The 12166-nt window shown below is 36.5% G+C and overlaps 1 protein-coding gene across 3 annotated transcripts in view; it reads left to right on the top strand.

The window, feature by feature from the left end:
• The window catches only part of adamtsl4 (ADAMTS-like 4), a 150485-nt gene that overhangs the window by 33605 nt on the left and 104714 nt on the right, over nt 1-12166 (top strand). For all 3 annotated transcript variants that reach the window (XM_039767504.1, XM_039767489.1, XM_039767495.1), the window contains exon 5: nt 547-1741. In XM_039767504.1, the coding sequence (XP_039623438.1) occupies nt 547-1741 (1195 nt within the window). The remainder of the gene's footprint in view (nt 1-546; nt 1742-12166) is intronic.

Below are 12166 nucleotides of genomic sequence, written 5' to 3'. Positions count from 1 at the left end.
TCTATCTATCTATCTATCTATCTATCTATCTATCTATCTATCTATCTATCTATCATTTATAGTGGTTGTTAATTTACAACAAGGTCCCAGGATCTATTTCTGATTTTTGTCTTTGTGAAGCTTGCATGTTGTTGCTACTTTGGTATTTTGGTTTCCTCCCACATCCCTGAGATATGCATGTTAGTGGAAAAGTAAGTTTAGAGGAAAGTGAGAATAGTTATTGGTATGGTAGTGACATCTTTAAATACCACCCAGCATCTGCATGGAGAGACTAGCCATTTTGGTTATAGTGAAAAAACTTGGAGTACTTGATCCTGAGTCAGACCAACATATTTTTCACCTTATAATTGTTTATATCAGTTTTTCAAGCACCTTCTCTGTTTTTATTCTCTGTTTAATTGCAACAATCTTCAATACATTGTTGACTTCTCATTATTTTTATAGTACCTGTAATTAAACATAAAACAATAATTTAGGAACATTAAATGCCCTGTTGTTTTGAAAATACATTCTTACAATTTTCATTTTCTATTATTTTCTTTGTAGAATCTCTGCTCGTAATTCTATCAGGCCAGGACAGTACGGTTATGGCAAAGTCCCATTTTCTTTACCACTTCATCGGGACAGATCAGAGCATAAAGTACGTAAAAGCAGGAAAGCTCATCATAGGGATGAGAAACGTATAAAAGTCAGCCACCACAATTCCACCCATGATGAAGAATCAAGGACCTTTATGGAACTAGATGATCCTCAAAAACATAAATCAGAGAAGACACAACATTCAGTTTCTTTACATCCACAACAGCTCCTAGGAACACTTATGAGCATGAACACAGAATCTAGCTCCACTGGAAAGGAAAAAGGAAAAGAATCCACAAGGATGGTTGAATTACAAAGGGATTACTGGGGAACTCAACCCTTGCATAACTTCACAAAAGAGGATTTCCACAAGTCTGATGAATCTGAGTTTGAGCAGAGGGCGAGTGTATTAGAGAATCTGGATACTGGCCTCAAACTGCTGAACAGTAGAAATCGGAGAAGCGTACATGAAAGTCACAGTCTTCTGAATTCAAAACAACGAAGGGCAGCTGAATCTGAGAAAATCAGTGACATGCTTGCAACTGTGTCCACACTCTCTCAAAGGAGTTCAGCTGAAACTTTATCAGAGGGAGCAGCACAAGTATATAAGCACACGGAAAAGCCTCCACGGGGAAGTTCTAGTAAAAGTCAACAATTTTATGGAGAAGTTTCTCAGTCAGATGGACATATTAACCAGACTGTCTACAGTGCACCTGCTTATTCTTCTCAGTCTCGCCAACAGCATGTCCTGAACAGTGCAGACACTAAGCAGTATTCCCGCAGCTTGTCCAGGACTCATCAAGACCCATCTTATGACCATCTTAGAAGTTCAGGTCGATTTCATGTTCAGTCAGCTGCACCAATTTCTCATTTGTCAAGATCCAGAACACAGAGGCAATGGGATAGAACATATATAGACCCCAGTGTTCAACCCCAGCAAGGTGCTCCTCGCTTCCCAAAACCAGACAATCTTCAGCATAGTCCAAATATTTTAAATCTGCATTCTCGGGACTCTGCTCCTTTAATGAATTTCAACAGAGAAGGAGAGGTGGCTACAAATGCAGATGCAATCTCAACAACCAACTGGAATCTGTACAGTCCCAGATCTGTTAGCTACACCTGTGATGGGAAACAAAAGGAATATAAGTCATGCCACTTGGAGGTGAGTGGGGCATGCTGCTTTAAGCAGTCTATCATGTGTTGAATATTCACAGTTAATGCCATTGATAACGGTTTTACAAGTAGTTAACATGACTCTTTGATCCCACTCAAACAGGGAGTCTGGTACTGTAGGAGTAGAGGGGGCATGGATATGTAAAGTGAAAATAATAAACCTAGTGTGTGTGAGTGGCTGAATTAAATTAAGTGGAGGAAGCAGTGAGTCAAGATCCTGCTCTAAAACAGGAACACAGTCCTAGTCAATGGGTCCATTGAATTCACTGAGCAGCAGAAAATATCAATACACTTCTAAGTCAATGTTTACTCTGGAGGTTGAAAAGACTACCACAAACTGAGTTAGCAGGGTTAAAGTTGGTCTGTACTTATCCTAAGGCGGATATTGCTAAATTTTAACTTTATAAAATCAATTAAAGTAACCACTCGAGTGAAGTCCATTTTCAAAGTTCTTTAAAGAAAACTGTCCACTTTGTCTGATCTTTGGCAAGATATTGGCTGCCTGCTTGGTGTCAGATGTTTGGCGTCTTCGTTTACACTCCATGTGAACTTTTGTGCAGCTGTATGTATGCTCTGTTAGTGATGTGTTAACTTTAACACTTGGCAGGGAACTTCAATATCTAAACATAATGAAGGGGTCGTATTCAGTAAATGTTTGCCATTGTATATATTTATATCTATTCCATTCTTTTTTTCCCTTTCTTCATTAGGAAGCAAGTTGAAATGGGTACAACAATATACAATTCTAGGCAGGATTTTTTATTCAGATTTTATTAATCTTGATTTTATGCTAACAAAGAGGTTCAACTGCTAAAGTGTACTTTCCCTTGAATTTTAAGAAAGTCCAGATTAAAGCAATGAAAAAGGAAGGTAGGACTTTTGAATTGTATTTAGTAGTATCTTCTGGGCAATAATTGTTTTTAAATCACACAAACAATATATTTTATGGTCCCTATTGTGCCTTGCAAAATTATTCTCTAAATATCCTTTAGCACATCTTATTTGAACAAAACACTTACAAAAATGAAAACCCAACCACTTGCTATTTCTCCAAGGAGTGTGTTGTTGTGCAGTTTAGTAGAAGGCAGATGACAGCTGTTACATTTGCCATGTATAACAGTGTTGGTACATGTTTATTGTATTTATTACCTTGCATGGTGACCAATATTTCTTACATGTGACACTTGCAAAATGCCACTTTTTTTTGCTTTCATCTTAGTTAGTAGATATGATGAAGGTCACATATGAAGGTTAAGGTGAGATGTGATGAGCTTGATGTACACTACCAGATATCTTAACCTTTTGGCCAAATGAATCCATAGCCACTGTGGAAGTAACTTGATAGAAGTTAATTCTACAATTGTTCTTCTTGATCTCACTCCACATGAAACAGTTTCCCATAAAAGAGGTTTTGATTTTTTATTTCTGAACTTTTGGTAAAATATGTATGTGCCTTATGAAATTCCAGATATCTTTGTTTCAGGCAGCATTGAATAAACTTCTGTGAAACCTCTGAATTTTTGTCCAGCACACTGTTGCAATACAGACAAAAATAAGGATTGGAAGCATTTACCTTTAGCATAAAGGTTTCCCTTCAGTTCCTGTGTATTTTTGAGAATATTCTTTATAGTACTTATGAAATTTGAATATTGTTACTTATGCAAGGGGATGCAATAGAATACGCAAAATGAATGCAGATTGAGAAGGTCTGAGTAATACAGCTAAACCTACATTGTACCATATGCCTAATAACAACATTCCAATAGAGTCATGGACCAATAAAGTTGCAGGATTCTTGTCATTGTTTATATCTGTGTGAATCTAAATGGATAATCAGTGAACCTAGCTGTATAACCTCATTAAACAGAGAACTAGGTTGCAGAGTAGTAAGTCATATGAATGTAGAGAAAGTAAAGCAGGTGCCAAGAATAAAAAAGTATTTCTTAACTCCACTCGCCTAATTTGGTCTGCAGTAAAAGGGCATCATCAGGTTTTACAGGGCAATTTGCAGTTATGGCTTTTAGCTACAATTAGATTAGAATAGATTAGATTAGATTAGATAAACTTTAATAGTCCCTTGATGATTTTTAAACTTATGGAACAATCTAAATATGATATTCAGGGAGTAAGGTCCTGTGTTCCATAATATAGGTATTTTTGTTTTATCTGTATAATATAAACATTCATTCTTTTATGTATGGTCTAGTATCGAAGGCAAAGTCTGCCATTTGATTTTAATAATGTGACACAAGTATAGTTCTAATTAAATTTATGATTATGTGTTGTTCAATGTAGTCATTAAGAATAAATCATGAAGTTCAACATTCAGTACTAGGCCAGTGCCCAGTAGTCTAATTGATGCATCAAATACCCATTTTCTTTAATAATAAACTGCTATATCACAATCCTCAGAATAACAGTTCAGGTTGGAAGTGTGTAGTTTTTCCCATCATGTGGACAATGGTCTTCATAAAACAGTCAGGTGATAGGTGAGAGTTTGTAGCTGTTTCTTCTCTATGACATTTAACAGAAAATATTCATAGTCTTTAACATATTTTTATTTCCTGCAAGCTTAAGTTGTATTTCTGTTATTTGCTGCCTATTTCAAAGAAATCAGTTATACTATTATTAGCTAAAAGTAAATGAGTTTTTACATAATCTAAGAAATCAGATTCATAGATTGCATAGAGATATTTGTAGAATATTAGTAAAACGTCTAATCTACAGTAGATCAAAATTTACTGATAGCAGATAGCAACAGCAATGCCTAGCCCAGGTCCATTGTGAGAATAAGCCATTAAACCTTTTGCTTATCTCAAAGTTTAAGATGCAATGCATTATGGCCTCCCTAACCTACATTGTTCTGACTTGTAAGAGGCTTTACAGCTGGGTAAGTGTGATTAAATTAACAGCAATTCTTTTTTAAAGGGTCATTATTTTATAATAAGTAAACCTTATTATGCTGTTCTCATTATTAATGAGGTTTGCAGTGCTACACATATCACTTACACCTTTCCACCTAAACTCTGTAAGTGTGTACATGTAGCTGTTGGTCTTGTTCAGAGTAAATGCATATTAGGTTAGAATGCAAGCACATCCTTTCTGATGCTGTTGTAGTGCTGAGCGGTATACGGTTCATACCAAAAACCACTTTTTATTTTGTTATGATATGGATTTTTCTTATACCGCAACACCGGTTTAAATAGCCTAAACAATGTTCGGAACATGGCCCAGCGGGAAACTGTTTAAGGGGGGACCTTTTTCACTGCTGCACCGCTAAACACCAATGCAGAGTACATGCGTTAGTGGAGATATTCAGCGGTTAAAATGGACAGAGAACATTCCGAAACTGAAGCTGTAACAGACGATAAAGTTGAACATGATGATACAGAAGAACCTTTGCCGAAAAAAGGAGCCGTGTCTGTTGTCTGGATATTCTTTGGTTTTAAAAGGTTGGATGTGGACCATTATATTCAAATGTGTGAATACTGTTTCTATACTACTGGATAATACTGCAAGCCAAGTTGTACTTATTTTATTTTTTTTCAATATTGTGTAATGTACCTGGTTACTGTGTAACAGTGTGACGACATGTTGACTTTGTTCTCGACATTTCCACTTTAATCTCGACGCTTATGACGAGAATAAAGTCGACATGTTGACTTTATTCTCATAATTTGTCATTAAAATAGAATATCGTAAACTAAACTTCATCTTAAAATGAATATTTAATTTACTAGATTTTCTCAAACCCTGTCATAAGTTATGTAGCACATAAATGCTTTGTGTTAAGTGCTCCCCAAGCCATGTTAATCGATACTTGCTTCGTAAACTGACTTTCTCTTGCACTGAGGAGGCGCAGGCAGCGATCACCACACAGAATACATTAATTTCATGATATTCCTGCTCCCTGAACATTCAGAATGCCAAGATAAATACTTGATATAATTTTCATGATGAAATGCATTAAAGAATATATTAATCATGTTGGGGGCATGGTGGCGTGAAGGTTGCACTGCTGCCTCACAGCAAGAGGGTTCCGGGTGTTCCCTGTCTTGAATTTGCATGTTTTTCTGGTGGGTTTACTCGGTGTGCTTCAGTTTCCTTTCAAAGTCATGTAGGATGTGGGGTTTCATTATGCTATATTGACCCTGCTAGTGTATGTGTTGCTCATATTCACCCTGCGATGTGCTGGTGCCTCGTTCCAGATTTGCTCCTGCTTCACACACAATGCTTGCTGGGATGGGCGCAATCCTGAATGGATGGCATATTTAAACATGTATAACGAAGATTTTTTTAAAGTTCTGAAAACTCTGTGGTCTAAGTTTATAACTAGTTTTAATTTCACAAAGACATTTATCATGTGGTGATTGGTTATGTGTAAAAAGAAAAAGGAAGGATAGGAATTGGGGGTTTGGTATGTCAAATAGAGACAGCATGCATGCATGAACCCAACATTTAAACAATATTTAAGTTAAACCTGTGTGATACTCATTCATACATCCTGTTTTTTGAAGCCTTGTCACACCTGCCATAAATTTATCTACACTGAACATACACCTGGGGACCCCTTACTGCGAGGGAGCAGCACTACCGCCTCAATACTATGCATGTTTAATATCGGCTTTAATGCATTTCATCATTAAAATGATATCAAGTATTTATCTTAGCATTGTAAATTTTCAGAGAGCAGGAATATCATGAAGTGAATGTATTCTGTGCGGCGATTCCTGCCTGTGCCTCCTCAGTACAAGAGGAAGTCAGTTTAAGAAGCGAGTAGCAATTAACAACTGGATCGGGGAACACTTAACACAAAGCATTTAATGTGCTACATTAACTTATGATGGGTTTTGAGAAAATCTAGTAAATTAAACATTGATTTTAGGATGAAGTTTTGTTTACGATATTCTACAAAGTACTTTAATGACATAATAAACTATGAGAATAAAGTGGAAATGTCGACTTTAATCTCGAGATAAACGTCACGATTAAAATGGAAATGTCGAGAATAAAGTCAACATGTCGACTTTATTCTCGACATATAGTTATTTTTTTCTTCACTGTGGCCCTAATACGCTTCTGTAGGGCTATACCACAAATAGCATTATAAAGTTGCAGTTTTATTATTTATGTATATAGCTGAGCTTGAAGCAAGGTCCATATTAATGCAATTTGCCTTAATGATGGTTCAGTTGGTAAAAATGTCTAACCAAGTTGCACTTGTTTTATTTTTATTTGGTGAATACTGTGTAATTCACCTGGGCTTGAAGTCTTAAAGTAATAGTATTATTACTGGAAGTTGCACTATTATTTATTTTATTGTTATTATTTATTAGTTTAAATATTATGGAGTTTAGTGATGGTAAAGTTGTCAGTGGACAGAGATTGTTAACATTAATAGAAAGTGTAGTTGGTTTACAAAAAATATTCACTATTTATTCCTTTTCTAAGACATGTTCAATGTAATACAACCTTTGACAAGCACCTCTGAATATTTTACTAAGTCTAAATGCCTCTTTGGATGGTTGAAAATATGTTGTCAAATTTTTAACTTAAGTTGTTTGCAAAATTTGTTCAATAAAAAGGTTCTCTATTTTGACTGCAACTGTCATGCAATGTGATTCCTTTTCTTCATTGGTGCCACCCCTTCAAAACTATCATTTCATGGGGCCATGCAAACCTGTATTAATACTTGTGTGCACATTAAAATTTTTTTGACAGTGGAATAGGTTATTCTTATCCAGTGTTCTGCAGTAATTGCAGTGGAAAATGTGGTTAACATCCACTCATGCATGGGGAAAAAATACCGTTGAATACCGTGAAACCGGTATGATTCTGAAAAATACCGTGATATAGAATTTTGGTCATACTGCCCAGCACTATGTTGTTGTATTTAATGCAGTAGCATTTGATAAAGATTTAGTCATAGGGTAGATATTCCTAATGTGCAACATAGCTGTAATTTCAAATGTTTTTCTGCCGAGACATTGTTAAAATTTAGGAGACATGCTCAAAATCTCAAAATGCCATAATATCACACTAAGTATCATTTTGGTTCGTAAGACACATTCACTTTGACAGAAGTAGCTGCTGTCTTGCAGCTGTGGTCACCAGTACTGAAGCAGCCTTTCAGAGAGTAATCTTGGTTTAGGCATTTGATGGCTGTGGAAAATACTTTCTGGTCATATTGTGACAGATGTGGGCAGCTTGAGGATAAGACTAAGCTTGTGAAGTAAAAGCCTGAACCAAATGTAAATATATTTGAAAAACAAGAATAATTTTCAACCTGTTAGACAATTTGTACTGCAAGTGGCATTCCTACTCTTCCTCATCCTGCTGAACCACAGCAGTGTTTACTTTCATGGAATATGAGAAACACAAATCTCTGGTAAACGTGCACTGAATAGAGTTACTCTTTTAACAAAATAAAACAAACCAGCTGGAGCCTGAACCACGTTTTTTTTTGTATCAGGACTTGTAGCCTTCGAATTATGGCTTGACATCTATTAGGCAATGAGAAAACAATAGTCTTGTTTTAGTTGATATGCCTGCATTTATTATTAATATGTAAATAGAGAAAGATGCCATTAACGTCATTAGTAATGAAGTACCCTATACCTTGCAAGTGATGTTTATATGCAATTTATTGTAGTCATTGGAGAATGTGAACTGCATTCTAATTGAGAGATCCAACCCAGACAGTTCAGCTCCTTTGGGTCAAGTGCTTTTAACTGCACCTGCTATTTCCAGCAGATTGCAGTTTCTATCAAAGAAGATAGTAATCTGTGTTGTCTTGAGATGCAGCCTCATTTGTAGTCAATAAAATGTACCAATTGTAATTACGATTTTAGCCAATAATGAGCAATGTAGCATATCATGTTAATATGTAAATGTGAGGTATGTAAAACCACAGATGCAATGCATCCAGTTAATAATTTACAGTGCTTTGGTCAGGGCAAAACTTTCATGTATTTTTTTTTCATTATGAAACAATATTACAAAACATTTAAGTGTGAAGCTCAAGAATTACATACACATCCAGTACAGTATTTGTATACTATCTTTAAAGATTTTGAGAAATGAAATTTTATTTAAAAGTTTCAAATTACACATTTTACAAATATGTCAGTACGTGGTACTTGTATTTGTTTTCTTGATTTATACATACTGACATAGGTGCAGGGAAATGGGAGGAAGGTGTGTTTATGGGTGTCCAGAAGAAATACTAAAGAAAAGTAGCAAAGGTAAAAATTACACTCAGCGATTCAGTGTAAATATATATCTGAGTTACAAGATATGCTGCCCTCAAAACATTCATAAAGAAGTCTGTGGTGATTCGCTTTAAAGGTCCAGCCACCGTTAGGAAAATATAAACTCAAATCAAATTAATTTTCTGCATGTGAAATCAGTAGAACCTCTACATATACTAAAATTGTTTCCCACTGAACAGTAACCATTTGCTGTAATATTTAACTGATTCTCATTCAGAGCATAGATTTGCTGCCCATAAAACAGCAGTATTTGCCAAATGGTTTGCATCATTTCAGTTGCTTCCAGAATCTGTGACAGTCATTTCTAAAGTACGTTCAAATTATTTATATATTAATATACAGAGCAATGTGCTCCTTTGTGTATCTGTAATACTGTATATCCAATTGAAACTGTAAAGTAAAAACTATAAAAGCTGTAAAGTTAAATTTGTTGACTAAGAGTCAGAATAAGAAAGGTTCCTAAGCATAACCAGAAAAAATTACTGTATGCATAAACATTATCTATCTATCTATCTATCTATCTATCTATCTATCTATCTATCTATCGCATATACACACATTCCCTCAGTCACCCTGACATGATTGTACAGGTGAACAGACACATAAATGGACTAGCCATTACCATTGTGGAATATTAACATTTTCGCCTCAGGATGAAATTGAGTCCAATTTAGGATCAATATTGCCTTGCTACTTGGAAGACTTGTGACAGTTATCTAGAAAAATTAATTCAGAAAACAGATGATTATGGAACAAACAATACATTAATGGAATCATTTAAAAACCAAAAAAATATTTTCTGAAAGTGTAGATGTTAACCAGGGGTTTAGCAACAAAATGGGGTACATACAAATTTAACCAAACTGAATTTGGTGGTGTAACGAGGAAGTGCAGAGAGTGGTCAAGGAGAAGAAGATGGCTTTCAAAAAGTGGCTTCCTTCCCATGCCAGTGGGGACTATCAGTGGTACAAGGCCCTCAAGTCAGCAGCAAAGCGGGCAGAGGTGGTGGCATGATGATGAATTGAAGCGCACCAGAAGGAGTCAACAAGATCTACCGCCAGGCCAGCAGGCGCAACCACTCTATGCAAGATATCGGCCAAGTCAAACACATTAAGGATGACAACCATCAGGTCCTGCATGATCCATTCGCCTTCCTCCAGTGCTGCAGCGACTACTTCTCACTGATTTGAAATGAGGAATTTCCCCACCCACCAATCCAAAGCACTGGCCTTGTCTCTAGACCGTGCCACCAATCACTAATGTGGAAGTTGAAGCCGCCATCAAAAAGATGAAAAATGGGAAAGCAAGTGGCTCTGACGATATCCTCACAGAAGCTTGGAAGCTCCTTGGCCACGGGGGTGTTCTGATCCTCATCACCCTCTTCAACTGTATCATCCAAGATGGAGAAACCCCAGCAGCTTGGATGACCAGCACGGCGGTGCCCATCTGGAAAGGCAAGGATCAATGCTGAATGGCTGAAATGGCGACAGGTCACCAGAGTCCTCTGCGACCACTGCATGCCAGACTGTCTTAAGTCCAAGATATACAAAACGGTGGTGCGCCCAGTTGCCCTCTATGGTTCAGAGTGCTGGACAGCTACTGCAAAGCTCGAACGGGTCCTTAGTGTGATGGAAACACGGATGCTGCGTGGTGCCTTGATTTGATGAGATGGGACCATGTCATGAACACTGACGTCCGGAAACAGATGAGAATTGCACCAATCATAGAAAAGATGCGTGAGGCAAGGCGATGATGGTATGGGCATGTTGCCCGCGGTGATGAGAACTCAGTGACCAGAATGGCACTGCGCCTGAGCACCCAAGGTAGATGCCTGCAAGGGAGACCAAAGAAAATTGGAGGAAGCAGATCAAGGAGAACATCTAAAATCGCTGGTGTTACCCGGGAGGATGCCATGGATCGCGCCAAATGAAGGAGACGTTGCAGACAAGCGGACCCTGCAATTGCGTGGGACTAACTCTAGGAAGAAGAAGTATTTAAGAATATTGTATACCAATTGTGCTTAGGAGTTTTTATCCTAGAGTTTGATATGCTGTTTTCTCAAATTCTGCCATTTTTGCTTTAAACTACTGTGCTAATAAACTTAATTTCTTTTTTCATTATTTGATGGATGGATGGCTTTATGCAGAAGTCAAATATTCCTTTAGTTGCACTTCCGTAATGGCTTTACATTTGTAATGAATGTGGTAATTCTCCTCATGGCAGTGTAGATTTTGTACTTTTAACTGGTGTCTCTAAATTCGCCTAGTATAGGTAAACATTAATGTGTGAGTAAATGTGCATTTCACAGACTCATGTCTCATCCACAACTAATTTATATTTTGCTTCATATTGCCACTGTAGCCTCCAGCTACAGCCTCAAACCTGTAACAGAAAAAAACAGATTAAAAACATGGATGTATTTTATTGTATACAACAATCAAAATTTTTTTGACAAGTTAGCAGGTTTATTTTCTTTTTCCTAATATGTAAAAAATATACACGTTCTCAAGGGAAATATAATGAGTTTTAGGGCCCTGTTGTAGGAGCCAAACTGTATTAGTTTATAATGAGTTTTAGTACAAAAAGTGTACACTATATTCATGTCTTTTAATATTGAGCATGAAAAGGAAATTTACAAGTCCAGATATATTTCTGTATATAAAATATGGAACTGGAAATACTGCATAGAGAATTACATTGCAACTTTAAGCCAACTCGAAAGGTCAGAAAGAAATTTTTGTGGATAAAGATAGGGCAGTGGGGCATAGTTGCTAATGCCTTGGATGTTTAAATTCAGATCCTGAGGTTGTGAGTTCTGATTCTGCTACTTGAAATTATGTGATCATGAGCAAGTCATTTCATGTGCCTGTGCTCCAACTGGAAAAACAAAAGAAATGTAACCAAATTTATCTCAAAAGTTGTAAGCCCCCTTGATAATAATAAAAATGTGCATCAGTCAGACTTGTATAAGAATTGTTAAAGATGCCCTTACATATTAAAATAGCAAAAATATTGACAGATACAAGTTACACACAGTATTTAACGTAACTATCTATAAGAATTATAAATAAAATGTTTTCTAACTTTTCCAAACTTGCCATTGCTTTTGCTTACACAAATCATCAGCTTTTGCCCTTTCACGA

Source organism: Polypterus senegalus, chromosome 1, assembly GCF_016835505.1.
Source record: "Polypterus senegalus isolate Bchr_013 chromosome 1, ASM1683550v1, whole genome shotgun sequence".
In the NCBI taxonomy this organism is placed as follows: Eukaryota; Metazoa; Chordata; class Cladistia; order Polypteriformes; family Polypteridae; genus Polypterus; species Polypterus senegalus.
This window is presented reverse-complemented; position numbering and strand designations above follow the sequence as displayed.